Source organism: Syngnathoides biaculeatus, chromosome 13, assembly GCF_019802595.1.
Source record: "Syngnathoides biaculeatus isolate LvHL_M chromosome 13, ASM1980259v1, whole genome shotgun sequence".
NCBI lineage: Eukaryota > Metazoa > Chordata > Actinopteri > Syngnathiformes > Syngnathidae > Syngnathoides > Syngnathoides biaculeatus.
Genome location: NC_084652.1, coordinates 26,950,176 through 26,966,516, shown reverse-complemented (window position 1 = coordinate 26,966,516; position 16,341 = coordinate 26,950,176). Strand labels below are relative to the sequence as shown.

The 16,341-nt window shown below is 41.6% G+C and overlaps 1 protein-coding gene across 5 annotated transcripts in view; it reads left to right on the top strand.

Moving 5' to 3' along the window:
- rnf2 (ring finger protein 2) overlaps positions 1-16,341 on the top strand; it is a 96,078-nt gene that overhangs the window by 57,842 nt on the left and 21,895 nt on the right. For all 5 annotated transcript variants that reach the window (XM_061839508.1, XM_061839507.1, XM_061839511.1 and 2 more), the window contains exons 5-6: positions 11,545-11,677; positions 12,220-12,319. In XM_061839508.1, the coding sequence (XP_061695492.1) occupies positions 11,545-11,677; positions 12,220-12,319 (233 nt within the window). The remainder of the gene's footprint in view (positions 1-11,544; positions 11,678-12,219; positions 12,320-16,341) is intronic.

Below are 16,341 nucleotides of genomic sequence, written 5' to 3'. Positions count from 1 at the left end.
TCCTGGGTCCAGACTACCTTTAGCTGGCTAACAACGAACCGCGTTTGTGATCAAACTGTTGCTGTTGAAGAAACATCGAACATGAGTAGCTGCATAATCTTGTACAAGCTACACAACTTGTAAAAGGACCGTGAGGACAACTCAACCTGCAACTACTGGCGTGAGACTTTGGTGTGAATCTCTTTCGTCCCCATATCCTTTAACTGTACATATCCTTTATATTTTCATACTCGAACCTTCTTACCCACATACTCTTAACTTTAACTTTACATAGACGAGGTAGGATGTAAATTGTGTTCCTTATGTGCTGACTGTTTATTTGACTGCTTCTGTTTTGACTTTAATTTTAACATAGTTTTATGTGAATTGTGTACCTTATGTGCTGACTTTTTTGATTTGATTGCTTTTTTTTTTTTTTTTTACCATCTTTAGCCTGATGGGGAAAAAGCTCAGGAGTTATTGACGTGATGATTAGGAGAAAGGTTGATATATTGTGCATCCAACAGAGAAAGTGGAAGGGGAGTAAGGCTAGAAGTTTAGGAGCAGGGTTTAAATTATTTTACCATGGAGTAGTTGGGAAGAGAAATGGAGAAGGAGTTATTTTAAAGGAAGAGCTGGCTAAGAATATCTTGGAGGTGAAAAGAGTATCAGATCGAGTGATGAGGATGAAATTTGAAATTGGGGGTGTTATGTATAATGTGATGACCGGCTATGCCGCATAGGTAAGATGTGACCTCGAGTTGAAAAAGAAATTCTGGAAGGAACTAAATGAAGTAGTTCTGAGCATCCCAAACAGCGAGAGAATTGTGATTGGTGCAGATTGTAATTGACATATTGGTAAAGGAAACAGGGGCGATGAAGAAGTGATGGGGTAAGCACGGCATCCAGCAAAGGAACTTTGAGTGTCAGATGGTGGTGAACTTCGCAAAAAGTATTGAATTAGCAGTGGTGAACACTTATTTCCAAAAGAGAAAAGAGCATAGAGTGACCTACAAGAGCGGAGGTAGAAGTACGCAGGTGGATTATATTTTGTGCAGATGATGTCATTTGAAGGAGGTTACTGACTGTTTTCTGATTGGAAAGGGGAGAAGGAGACATGGTGGTGAAACCCCAAAATACAGGAAGTCATTCAAGGAAAACTATTAGCGAAGAAGCAAAGGTAGAGGTGGCAAAGGCTAAACGAGGCATATAGCGACATGTACACCAGGTTGGATATGAAAGGAGAAAATTATGTCTCCCGGTTGGCCACACAGAGGGATAGAGATGGGAAGGATGTGTAGCAAGTAAAGGTGATTAAGGATAGCGGTAGAAATACGTTGACTGGTGTCAGTTGTGTGCTAAATAGATGGAAAGAGTACTTTGAGAAGTTAATGAATGAAGAAAATGGGAGAGAAGGAAGAGTAGAGGAGGCAAGCATGAATGACCAGGAAGTGGCAATGATTAGTAAGGGGGACATTAGAAAGGCACTGAACAGAATGAAAAATGGAAAGACAGTTGGTCCTGATGACATAGCAGTGGAGGTATGGAAGCAATTTGGAGAGGTGGCTGTGGCGTTTTTGACCAACTCATTCAATAGAATACTAGCGGGCGAGAAGATGCCAGAAGAATGGAGGAAAAGTGTACTAGTATCCATTTTATAAGAACAAAGGCGATGTTCAGAATTGTGGAAACTGCAGAGGAATAAAGATGATGAGCCACACAATGAAGTTATGGGCAGGAGTAGTGGAGGCGAGGCAAGCAACAGTATGGTTTTATGCCAAGAAACAGGACCACAGATGTATTATTTGCCTTGGCGATGCTTGTGAAAAAGTACAGACAAGGTCAGAAGGAGCTACATTGTGTCTTTGTAGACCTAGAGGAAAGCCTTTGACAAAGTACCAAGAGAGGAACTTTGGTACTGCATGCGCAAGTCTGGTGTGGTGGAGAAATATGTTAGAATAGTACAGGACATGTATGAAGGCGGCAGAACACTGGTGAGATGTGGCGTAAGTGTGTCAGAAGAATTTAAAGGTGGAGGTGGCACTGCATCAGGGATCCACTCTGATTCCCTTCCGGTTTGCGATAGTAATGGATAGGCTGACAGATGAGGTTAGACTGGAATCCCCTTGGACCATGATGTTCGCTGATATTGTGATCTGTCGTGTTAGCAGGGAGCAGATGGAGGAACAATTAGAAAGATGGAGGCACGCACTGGAAATGAGAGGAATGAAAATTAGCCGAAGTAAAAGAGAACATATGTGCATGAATGAGAGGGGCAGTGGGGGAAGAGTGAACCTCCAGGGAGAAGAGATAGCGAGGGTGGACGACTTCAAATACTTGGGGTAAACATACAGAGGAATGTTGTGTGGTAAGGGAGATAAGAAACGGGTCCAAGCGGGGTGGAACAGTTGGCGGAAAGTGTCTGGTGTTCTATGTGACAGAAGATTCTCTGCAAGGATGAAGGGCAAAGTTTATTAAACAGTGGTGAGATCGGCCATGATTAGAGACGGTGGCACTGAAGAAACAACAGGAAGCAGAACTTGATGGAGCAGAAATGAAGATGTTGAGGTTCTCGCTCAGAGTGAGCAGGTTGGATAGGATTAGAAATGAGCACATTAGAGGGACAGCCAAGATTCGATGTTTTGGAGACCAGGTTCGTGAGAGCAGACTTCGATGGTTTCGACATGTCCAGAGGCGAGAGAGAGTATGTTGGTAGAACGGTGCTGATGATGATGGAGCTGCTAGGCAAAAGAGCGAGAGCAAGACCAAAGAAAAGGTTGATGAATGTTGTGAGGGAGGACATGAATACTGTGGGTGTTATGGAGGAAGATGCATGAGATAGGCTTAGATGGAAAAAGATGACATGCTGTGGCAACCCCCAATCGGGAGAGGATGAAAGGTAATGAAGAAGATAATGAAGCTTTTCCAATTAGTTTGGATTTGTTTTTCCTGTAAATTGTTAGACTAAGTGGTTTTTTAGACAGTCATTCTAGTGGTACCTTCATGTGTTACATAGACTAGTCAGCCATTCCAGAAGCAGCACGTGCAAGGCCAAGCCATGGCATTACCTCCGTTATGCTTCATAAATGAGTTTGTGTGTTTCAGATTATAAACATCCTTTCTTTATCCATACTTTTATATATATATATATATATATATATATATATATATATATATATACATATACACACACACACACACAAAACCATCTTTTCCATCACTTTGTTAAAGGTTAATCGTAATCTCATCAGTCCATTAAAATTTTGTTCCAAATACTTTGTGGCTCATGTCTGTACCACTTTGCAAATTCAAATCTGGCCTTCCGCTTCTTTTTTGCAATGAGTTGTTTGCATCTTTTGGTATGACTTGTATATTTCTTCTGTCTTCCTTGAGCACTGATATGTCATACCTTCACCCTTGTGTTGGGGACGTTGTCACTGATGTACCTGGCTTGTCTTTGGGTGTTTGGGAACCGGACCCCCTGATATGGGCTGTGCGGTCCCTGTACGACCGCTGTCAGAGTTTGGTCCACATTGCCAGCAATAAGTCAGACTCATTTCCGGTGAGCATTGGACTCCGCCAAGGCTGCCCGTTGCATTCACAACTTTTATGGACAGAATTTTGAGGCACAGCAGAGTTGTAGAGGGTGTCCAGTTTGGTGGTCTCAGCATCGCATCTCTGCTCTTTGCGGATGATGTGGTTCTGTTGCCTTCATCAAGCCGTGATCTCCAATGCTCACTGGAGCGGTTCGCAGCAGAGTGTGAAGCGGCTGGGATGAGAATCAGCACCTCCAAATCTGAGACCATAGTCTTCAGTCGAAAAAAGGGTGGCGTGCCCTCTCTTCATCAGGGATGAGATCTTGCCCCAAGTGGAGGAGTTCAAGTATCTTTGGGTCTTGTGCACGAGTGATGGGAGAATGGAGCGGGAGATCAACAGACTGATCGGTGCAGCGTCCGCAGTGATGCAGACTTTGTATCGGTCCGTTGTGAAAGAGGGAGCTAAGTCGAAAAGCGCAACTCTCAATTTACCCGTTGATCTACGTTCCTGCCCTCACCTATGGGCACGAGCTGTGGTTCGTTACCTAAATAACAAGATCCCGGATACAAGCGGCCGAAATGAGTTTCCTCTGCAAGGTGTCCGGGCTCTTCCTTAGAGATCGGGAGGGGCTCAATGTCTAACCGCTACCCCTCCACATTGAGAGGAACCAGATGAGGTGGCCTACCGGACGCCTCCTTGGTGAGGTGTTACGGGCTTGTCTCACCGGAAAGAAACCCCGGGGACGACTCGAGACACTTTGGAGGGACTATGTTTCTCGGCTGGCCTGTGAACGCCTCGGGATCTTTCCGAAAGAGCTGGAAGAAGTGGCCGGGGAAAGGAAAGTCTCGGTATCCCTGCTGAAGCTACTTCCCCCGCGACCCGACCCAGAGAAACAGTAGAGAATGGATGGATGGATAATCCTGTTCCCTAAACAAGTGCAAGAAAAGCATATACTGTCATACTTCATAACAACCTTGTTGTATCCTAGCATCTGTTTGTTCAAGTTATTTAGGTGCTTTGTAACATCCACCATGAAGGCAAGATCCTGCATCCATTCTGCGGAATTAAATTCTAAAACTGGTTTGCCCTTGTCTTCCATGAACTGTCCAAATACTTCTCCTTAAAAAATATGTAAGAAGAATAAAGAATTAATACAAAGTGAAGTCAGTCCAATTGTTTTAAATTTTGTGTCCATGTCATCATTTTATACTTTACAAAAAAACATCTCACGGGATGCATTAAAACGGGCCATACATTTGACGGCCCTGGTTACGACCTATTTGTGGCGAACTTCCAAAATAACAAAACTCCTCATACTTTTATTAATCTAAGCAAGTCAGATTCAAAATTTCAAGCACAAATAATAATTTGTGAACTGTGGTATTTTTAAAACATGCCTCATGAGCGCCCTAAAGGTCTAATCCAGAGGACCTATATTTAATTTATATAGCACACAAATGATCATTTTTCACAAAAAAATATTTAAATTCTCAACACAACAGAAATGAAACAAATTGGCGCTAAAGTGCACATTTTCTTTTTAATCCGAAAGCCTCCGATGTCTTTTTCAAACGGAGGCTCCGTTGAAGCTGCTTCCGTGTGACGTCACGCCAAGATAACACCAGTAAACACAATAGCTTCCTACGCAGACAATCATACATGGTGCGAATGGAATCTAGAGCAGATAGACAGAAGTGATTAAGTTTTTATGGAATGCTCTGTGGAAGAGGTAGGAATTGAAGAGGAGAATTTTTCGCATTCTTTCCGCGTTCGAAAAACATCCCATGCAGGTGTAATTCAATCATATATGTTCGAACCTGAGTTGAAAAATGCAACACAAGGACAGGATTCGGCGAGACCTGACGAAGTTGATCTGGAATTTCGCACCCAAAACACAGACTGGTAGGGGCCTCAAGAAATCTTGTACACCTTGTTGACGAAATAATCTAATTTAAACACATTTAAACGTCTGATGCTGCTTGCACACAATAGTGAGTCGTTTGTTGTTGGACTAACAACTGAGTCGGCGTAAAACAAAAATCGAAACCGTTGGCATCTTTCTGCGTTTAAAGATTTAGCCTGTATTTTAAATAAAGCACCTAACACTTGAGAGCACACACTGCCGTAGTCGAATTTAAGGAAGACCTCAGCATCACCAGTACACTAACTTTATATAACGTCCAAATTTCGTCAGCTCCTAAACATCACATGGAAACGGATATTAGCTGACATATAGGTCTGTATCGGTATTGTACTTACATTAAAAACGAGGTAGATACTTGTCAATACTAAACAATTAAACACGTACGTACTTACTTGCTACCGAAGCCAAGTGAATGCTGTACTGGGTTTTCAAAGCAGTCCTCTGTGAAATGCTTGGAACATAATACTGTCAACTTTGATTTGTAAGTCCAATGTGGCAGCTTTCTCTTCACAAACCTGGTCCATAACCTGCCCATCTGATCATCTTTCAGCCATTCATGTAAACTGACTCCGTCACTGTCTCCGTTGAGCGTCTGGCTCAATTTTGTCTTGGCGTGACATCACATTCCGGGGACTTACGAAACTTTCAAACAAAATCTCAAGATTGACTTTGACGCTAATTTTAGTTTCTGTTGTGTTGAGAATATTTTAAATATATTTTTATGAGATTTTTGCTACATTTGTATGATAGACAAATGAAATACATTTCCTCTGGATTAGACTTTTAAGTGGTCCTCGCAGGAAACCATGTGCCTGGGGCACCACGTTGGTGACACATGCTTTTAGAACGTGATTCAATCCAGTTTGTAGCACTAGCTTGCTAAGCTACATAACATTTTGTTGCCTGCTTTTGAGATACATCTTATCAAAAGTCAGTATACCTCAAGCAATCCTCGAACGAACATCTTCTCCCAAGCACCGGTGACCACCATCTCATGCCCACCCCCCCTTTTTTCTGAACAACACAAGCGCAATCGATTGTTGTCATGGTAACGAGTGTATCTTTGATTTAAGATTAAACCCAGTGATTGTAAAAGTTGGCATGTGGTTTATCAACCCTCATCAAAGATGGCAACAAGTCAGCGTGTCGACAGGAAGTGGCAAGACTTCAGTTTTGGTGTGGTCAACACAACCTGGTGTTGAACACTCGAAAGACTGTCGAGATGATTGTGGACTTCAGGAGGCATCCTTCAACACACATGCCCCTTACGCTGTCCAATGGTCTCGTCAACCGTAGAGATCTTCAAGTTCTTGGGAATTCCAGTCTCAGAGTACCTGGGAACATCAACTCCATCCTCAAAAAATCTCAGCAAAGGATGTACCTCTTACGACTTCTGAGGAAGCATGGCCTGTCACAAGAGCTACTGAGACAGTTCCACACAGCAGTCATCCAATCAGTACTGTGTACCTCCATCACAGTCTGGTTTGGGGCCACCACAAAAAAAGACAAACTCCGACTGCAACTGACAATCAAAACCGCAGAACGGATTGTCGACACCACTCTACCCAATATTGAAGACTTGTACGCAACGCTTTTTCCCCCACCAATCTATATAGCTCACTTCCTTATCATCCTGTCTCGTGGCTTCTTTCTTCTTTCTTTAGTCCTCACGCCAAGCACAAGTGCCTCAATCACTTCTGGTTTCAATGTTCGTTTGTCAAAGGACTTTCAAGATAAAAGATCAAACAATAACCGTAGCCAAAACATTACACCATACATTCTGGCCAACAAAGCTGTTCTGACATTGCTCCCATTTTCCACAACATATCTGTGTGAGCTGAGCTTTTCAAGCCTACCTGCTATAAAAACTAAAAACTGAGAGCTGTTGAAGAAGAGCTTCGTGTGTGTCTTTCTTCTATTCCTGCCAGGATATCGGCTTTGTGTTCATCTAAACTGGCCCAGGTTTCACAGTGACTGACATAAATAAATTGAGAAATTATATTGTAATTAAATATATTATAGAGAGTGTCATTTTGTAACATTTTTGGTTAGTGGTGTGCCACAAAATTTTTCCAATGTAAAAAATGTGCCGTGGCTCAAAAAAGGTTGAAAAACCCTGATGTAGAGCATGCTGCTTGTTTACTCTCTAATAATGGTAAAAGTAAAAAAAAATAGAAGTGCTGTTTCTTTAATGAATGTCAAGGTATGTGAATAATAGAAGAAAAAGTGGTGAAACTGGATAAGATTTTCCCTTTTTTTTTCGTAAAAAAGGTCTGGTCTGAAGCCAAAGTAAAATTACAGGATGAGATTGTGTTTGTTAAAATCTCATCTTGGTTCAGCCTGAATGAGGATGAAAGCAGAGATAATAAAATGTACAAAAAGCTAATTCTGTATTTTAATTATCGGAGGCACCATAACATTAACCAAAAAGTGTTTGGGAGCATCATTTAGCTTATTTTGTGTAGTCTTGACAAACAACAAAAGTTAACTAAACAAGCCTGCTCCTGAACAATCAGTCTTCACCCGGAAACTGGAAATGCAAGTTAACCATACGGAACATGAACAGAAGTGACGCCAAAAGCGCATGTTCCGAGCTGCTTCACGTACTGAAAGTGCATTTACGTTTAAAGTCAACATAATGAGCCATGTCAAAAGAAATGCAGTTACACTAGGGGTGCTCAAAGCGTCGATCGCGAGGCAGTTTTGGTTGATCGAGTGATGGCGTGTCCAAAAAAAAAAAAAAAAGGTTATCATCCACCAATACGTCGAGCAGATGCACATAATGGTGGGTTCTAACAAGTTCTAACAAGTCGGCCTCCTATTTACATCAGATGCGGCATAGGGCGCGTGCACCCCACGCTAACTAAAATACGTACAAGATTGTGATTTACGTTGACTTGATCTAAGTTGTAAAGAGTCACTGAGCAGTAAGACTGTACCAGTAATGTGGTAATTTAAGGTGAGTAATAGTCCAGTAGTCTGGTACTGTGACAATTGAGCAAATGATGCAGCGTTCTTAAGCACGTGGATAGTATTTAGACCCCCTTAGATTTTTCAGTTATATAGCCACCTCTTCAAAGTACACAAACACATTGACGGGAAAAATAGGAATTGACATTTTTGCAGATTAAAAATAAAAACGGAACTATTAGACAGCCATAACTATTCATTTCCTTTGCTGTAACATATTTAACTCTGGTGCTGTCCATTTCTGATCATCATTGATTGTTCTACACCTTCATTGGAGTCTAGCTGTTTGATTATACTGATTGGACTTAAAATAGGAAACACTTGTCTTTTATTAGACTTTCCAGCTCACAGTGCATGTCACAGCGATGGAGAATTATGAAAAATGGCCTGAAGAACTCGGACTGAATTGTGGCAAGGAATAGATCTGGCCAAGGTTACAAAAAAATAATTCTGCTGCACGTAAGGTTTCAAAGAGCACTGTGGCCTCCATAATCTTTAATTTGAACACATTTGTGAGAATCTAAACCCTTTTTTTTTGTATGTGTGTGTGAGAACTGTATGGCCAAACTGAGCAATCGGTGGGGAGAGCCTTGGTGACCAAGGTAAAGAAGCACCAAAAGATAATGGTGGCTCAGCTCCAGAGATGTAGTCGGCAAATGGAATAAAATGTTAGTCAACCATTACTACAGCCCTATTCGAGTCGGGGTTTTATGGCAGATTGGCCGGAGGGAAGCCTCTCCTCAGTGCAAGACAGATCCGAGTCTGCATGGAGTTTACTAGAAAACTACTGGAAGAACTCAAAGATTGTGAGAAATGACATTCTTGGGTCTGATGAGACCAAGATAGATTGGTGAAGGATGTTTCCTGGAGTGCACACTCATCTTGAGCATGTTCATTTCCAGGTTGTGTTGGCCACACCAGAGCACTCGCCCCTCCACTTCCTGTCGATATTAGCGTTGGGCGCAGTAATTCTGAGTGTACTGAATCACGACAATCATTTTTTTGTTGTTGTTGGAATTGTTCAAAAAATTTGTTTCCCTAATTGTTCCATTCTTTTTCATAAAATAATTTGAAGGGGAATTCCGGTGGTTTGCATTAACAATGTATCCGAAAGGTCATGTTATATGTACTCCATCTTGACAGTGTGATGTTAAATCCTCTCTCATTTAACAGTGTTTTTGAGAAGATTTTTATCGACGACTACGAATTTTCAGGGACGCTGCCATTTTCGCGAGTCACATGACCTACGTGGGCGGATGTTACGTTTTACGTGCCGTAACTCCTCTGTACCATCCAAATGGTCTTAAGACGAGCCTTGATGTGCTGGTTTAAGTCGGGGAACCTTCCGTGCCATGCATAATTTCAAACTGTAACGTCTTAGTGTATTCCCAACATTCACCTTGGAAACGGTGGTCCCAGCTATTATCAGGTCATTGACCAAGTCCTGTCGTGTAGTCCTGGGCTGATTCCTCACCTTTTAACGATCATTGAGACCCCACGAGGTGATATCTTGCATGGGGCTCCACTCCGATGAGAATGACAGTCATGTTTAACTTCTTCCATTTTCTAATAATTGCTCCAACAGTGGAACTTTTTTCACCAAGCTGCTTGGGAATTTCTCTGTAGCTCTTTCCGGTCGTGTGGAGTTGTACAATTTTGTCTCTGGTGGACAGCTCTTTGGTCTTGGCCATGTTACAAGTTTGAGTCTTACTAATTGTATGGGGTGGACAGGTGTCTTTATGCAGCTAACGACCTCACACAGGTGTATCTGATTCAAGATAATACATGGAGTAGGTGGACTTTTAAAGGCGGACTAACAGGTGTTTGAGGGTCAGAATTCTAGCCGATAGACAGGTGTTTAAATACTTATTTGCAGCTGTATCACACAAATCGTAAAAAAAATCATACATTGTGATTTCTTAATTTTTCTTTTTAGATTATCTCTCTCACATTGGACATGCACCTACGATGAAAATTTCAGACCCCTCCATGATTTCTAAGTGGGGCAACTTGCAATATAGGAGGGTGTTCAAATACACCTTTTCACTGTATGCATGGCTACGCATGAAACCAGACTTGCTCGCAGATACTTCTGTCCTGAGTCTACGCTCCACTACTCTTTCCCATAATTTCATTGTGTGGCTCATCAACTTTATTCCTGTATAGTTGCCACAGCTCTGGAAGTCACCTTTGTTCTTAAAAATGATATCCAGCACACTTTTCCTCCATTTCTCTGGCATCTTCTCGCCCGCTAGTATTCTGTTGAATAAGTTGTTCAAAAACTCCACAGCCACCTCTCCAAATTGCTTCCATACCTCCACTGGTATGTCATCAGGACCAACCGCCTTTCCATTTTTCATCCTTTGTAATGGCTTTCAAACTTCCCCCTTGTTAATCATTGCCACTTCCTGGTCCTTTACACTTGCCTGTTCTACTCTTCTCTCTAATTTTCTTCATTCATCAACTTCTCAAAGTATTCTTTCCATCTTTTCAGCACACTACTGGCACCAGTCAACACACTTCCATCTCTATCCTTAATTACCCTTACCTGCTGCACATCCTTCCTATCTCTATCTCTCTGTCTGGCCAACCTGTAGAGATCCTTTTCTCCTTATTTCGTGACCAACCTGGTGTACATGTCGTCATATGCCTCTTGTTTATCTTTCGCCACCTCTATCTTTGCCCTACGTCACATTTCAGTGTATTCCTTTCCCCTCTCCTCAGTCCTCTCACTGTCCCACTTCTGCGCTAATCTCTTTCTTTGTATGACTTCCTGTATTTTGGGGTTCCACCACTGGGTCTCCTTCTCCCCTTTCCTACCAGAAGACTCACCATGTACTCTCCTGGCTGTCTCTCAATTTTAATCTACTTTTTTTAGTAAGCATTTTTTTTCAGTGAGCTTGTTTACCCCCACCATGCTCAAGTATATGGACTTGTGTGTTTTTACACACTTGCCCATTAAAGCTGATTCTGATACAAAAATTAGACTTCTACTATAGCAAAGAAATCCTGAAAAGTGGATCTTTTGTGATGACAAGCAAAAATCAATAATAGTTGCTGTATCATTGCTCACTCATGCCCAGGAAGTGGACATAAACGGCGAGAAAATGTTTTGCTGTGATTTATCCCGTTAGGTAAGATTTACCCCAGCCGTGATGAGTATGAAGCACACCAGGAAAGAGTTTTGGCCCGCATTAGCAAACATAACAACCAGCAAGCCCTTTCCCACAGCATAGAGGAAGGACTAAAGATACAGGCTTTGACAAGGTAAACCAACTTGTATCATACATTTATGTGCACTCCGATATGCAATATTCTGACAAAAATCCAATGCAGTTTGGGTCACCACATTTATAAGAATATTTATCACGATTCACTTGGATTTCCACAGTGGGTTTTCAAGGTGGTTTTTGTCACCACCTTTAGCAAACAAAGAATAGAAACAGAACATGGAACAGCATTGTTTGTGTGTGTAAATAAGCAATAATACCAACAGTACAAATAGTTCTCAATTTTAATCTAGTTTTTTTCGTGAGCATTTTTTTCAGTGCGCTTGTTCACCCCCACCGTGCTCAAGTATATGGCCTTTTGTGTTTTTACACACTTGGCCATTAAAGCTGATTCTGATTCAGAAATATATATACTATAGCATATAATATACTATACGATAGCAAAGACATCCTGAAAATTGGATCTTTAGGAATCTTTAAAAGGAAAGACAGGAACTGTTCTGAACTTAACTCCATTGTACAATTGATTAAAAGACTGCTTATAGATTGCACACCATACTGATAACATTCCTTTGTCAGATTGCAGCGTGGTAAAAGACAAACAGTGGAAAATGGTAGTGGAGCTGAAGACAATGGAGACTCTTCACACGGTAGTAATGCCTCAGTGCACAGCAATCAGGTAACTTCTTATCGTCGGCAAATCATACTACTGTATAATCCCAAAGAGTTTTTAATTGTTCTATATACAAAGTGTGTCAAAAGTTCCAGCACTGGCGTCAAAAATTCCCAAGTTTCCCCCCTTTCAAGTAATTCCTCTGGAGTCTGACATACTTTGCAAGCCTTCTTGCCACACCTTCATGCACTTCTGTAGCTCCACTGTCACGGCCATCTTTGTGTTGTTCATTTCTTCAAAACGGGTCCTCATAATGACCCCTTTGGAGTTGGGAAGGATGGAAAAAAATCCACATGAAAACAGGTTTACATAAAAAAAAAAAAAAAATCAGCCTATACGATTTACTAATAAAATTGCATTTATGCAATAATTGCAGAGCTGGTGACCTCGTAGAAATTTACTTCCAGAACAAAATGTCTGAAATCCCAGACAAGTTTCTATATTTCAAGATCATACCGTGGGAATGTTATTGCATTATGTTCTGTAAGAGGTTAAAAACAAAATCATACTATTAAGTTTCACAACAATCCATTGATTTTCTTCCAATTATCTGAGGTTAGGTCGCACGGGCAGTAGCTCTAGCAGCAATGCTCTTTTTTCTTTTTTTTTTTTTTTAATCAGAATTTGCACATTCATACTTTATTTTGTAATTGTTTTTTCTTTTATTGACGTTCATGCTCATGGTGTGGTTAAAAAGTTAGATGTGTCTCACTTTTGACTCAGTACTTGAATTTATTTCACTGTACTTTTAACTCTTAAGTTTCTTTTTACTTGTCGCATTGTTGTCAAGTCACAGTACTGTGACTCAAGAATGTTTGGCTAACTCCCCACCACTGGAGTGGACATCCTCGATTGCTACTGTGACATTTAAGCAACGTTTTTGCCCATCAGATTCGCTGGTGTCGTATCTGTTGCACTGGTCTTTTGTATTTTCCTCTTGAGGTGCCATGGGTCGTGGGCCCAACGGAACGACGAAGAACAGTGAACATCGGCAACAAGAGCTGAGCCGCGAGTACAGTCGTGGCCAAAGCAAAATTGTGAGTGACCTCAGTCCCTTGGCTGAAAAGCAACCCCACACTTGAATAGTCTCAGGATGCTTTACTATTGGGATGACACAGGGTGGATAGTAGCGTTAACCTATTCTTCTCCGGACAAGCCTTTTTCCAGATGCCCCAAACAATCGCAAAGGGAAATCATAAGAGAAAATTTTTTTTTCACAGTCCAATTCCCTATATCAGTCTATCCCTGATGTTTTTCTTGGAGAGAAGTGACTTCTTTGCTGCCAATCTTGACACCAGGCCAACCTCCATAAGTCTTCGCCTTAGTGTCTGTGCAGATGCACCCACACCTGCTCGCTGCCATTCCTGAGCAAGCTCTGCACTGGTGGTGACCTGATCCCGCAGCTGAGTAAACTTAATAAAAAGGGTCCTAGCGTTTGCTGGACATTCATGAACCCTTCTTCACAGCAATTGAACCTCTCTCCTTAAAGTTCTTGATGATTAATGGTTGATTTAGGTTCGATCTTACTCGTAGCAATATCTCTACCTGTAAAGCCATTTTTTTGCATCGCGTTGATGACTGCACGTGTTTCTTTGCCGGTAACCATGGTTAACAGAGGAAGAACAATGATTTCAAGCACGACCCTCTTTTAAAGTAGTTATTCTAACTCAATCAGCATCACAAAGGGTTCTCAAGCCTAGTCCTCATCAACATTTTCACCTTTGTTAACGAGAGAATCCCTGACATGATAACAACTCATCCTTCTGTGTCATGGCTGAATTGCAGTGGAAATGTGTATGGGGGTGGGGTGGGGAGGATGAGCTTCATTTTCATAGAAAATAGGTACGTTAGAATTAATTGAAATACAGCTAACTTTTCATAACATTCTGTAGTACATTCAAATTGCCATCAGAAACAATGAATTGTTTTTGTCATTCTCAATACTTTTGGCCATGGCTGTACATCTTTTAGGATATGTGTCAACAATTATCTAATTCATTTATGGTTGATAATGTTAAATTAAGCAATGGCACGGTGTTAGTCATGGTCACAACCCAGAGTGAAGTAATATCCAGTTCAGAAATGGCCAGTTCAAACTGAAAAATACTGTAACTTAATGCTTTCCTCTTGATGCATTTAGGATTAGCTTTTGAAGTGTGTAAGGAAAAAAGTGAAGTAAAACAGACAATAAAGCTCGTGCACCTACGTCACCGAAATCATGTGAGTGGCCATATTGCCGATCAAACAAAGCATTGTTCAATGCTAAGTCCGTTGAGACAAAATGAAAATGTCTGATAGCACGACGCCCAGAGTTTTGTCCGATACCATTAAACATTGAGAAGGTGATAATAAACTAAGGTACGTGGAAAAATGAGAGACACTTGGCATAGAGGACCCATATTTAATGCCGAAGTCGATGTTTTCGCTGATAAGAATTTGGACTGTTAATTCTCTTCCGCTCGTCTTGGACAACTGGATCTACACATGTATCTGGTGTATCAAGTCGTAGAGATTTATACAGAAAAGTTTGAAAGCGTATAAAAGTCTGTACGCATACAAATACTTCATTGCTGGATCTGTTCTCAACTGGGAGACGGCTCGTGAACGCAGAAGCGTACTCTGGTATACGTTTCCCTTTGCCGAAATCCATCGATCTTTTCAGGTGGTATTCAATAAAAATACCAATATTTAAATAAATGACCCCTGGTTTTACATAAACTCGCATTGATTAACTATGATTGGGGAGTGGGGGGGGACGATGGGTTGACGGGTCGTGAATGCAGAAGCGTATTCGGCTAAACGTTAACCTTTGCCGAAATCCATCGATCTTTTCAGCTAGTATTCAATACAAATACGAATATTTAAATACTTGACCCTGGTTTTACACAAACTGCATTCATTAACTATAATTGGGGGGAAAAAAAGGAGGACAGGAAGTCGGCTCCTCCGTACACGGAAGCGTATTGCGGCCACACGTGCACACACCTAAAGCTCACTACGTTTTTTTTTTTTTAATACCTATCATTCTCAAATGAATCAATTTGGCATTATAAATACCTCTTAATTTGAGATTAAGAATAATTCCCACCTGAAATGAAGTGATCGCTACACAGACGTGCATTTGGTTGGGCACCAGCCATCACAATTAATTGCCGAAATCCATCGATCTTTTCTAGTCTTTTCAGCTAGTATGCTATAGAATGATCTCTTTGAATATCTGTCTCGTCTGTTGTGACAACCAACAGCACAACAGGTCTCGGGTATTGTAAATATTCTCCTCTGGTTCAATGTCTCCCAAAATGTCGAGCAGCTCTGTTTGACCGGCAATATGGGGTGAAAATGGTGATGTCGTGCACAAGCTCTATTAGGATTAAGGCAATTATGGATGGATGATGGCACGCACTGACGCGGCAATTTATGGCTTTCCCTGTCAGTGGTTTTGCTTGTACTTTGTTTTTTGGGACACTATGCTCACGTATCCCCAGGGACGATATTGCTACACCCACCAGGAACTTTTGGACCTCGGATACCAACACAAAATAAGTTTCAGTACAAACATAACGTCCCAGACAATCAAGCGATACCATTAGACTCGCTGTGTATTGTTGTTGGGCCAGCGACTTTGTGTAGGCGGAGCAAAGAGAGGAAGCAGAAGGGGGTCTGTTGGTCTGGCCTCCTGCTAAGGGTAATGAAAAATCCACACCTCTTCCAAGCCTGTAGCTCACCAATGCCAGAGCCATTGCCAACAAAATCAATGAGCTGGAGTTACAATTTGGGGATAATCATTGTGTTCATTACTGCTGTGTCCTCATCATAACGAAAATCTCGCTTCACCCAAACATTCGCAATGTCAGTGTGCAACTAGCAGGCTCCACTCTGAACCGCTGGAATCGCACTGAGGACACTGCTACTAGCAGGGGGTGTGGGGGGGGTGTGTTTGTTCATGCATGATGACTGTACGTTGAATACAGTCATTATGGAGGTGCTGATTCTCATCCCAGCCGCTTCACACTCTGCTGCGAACCACT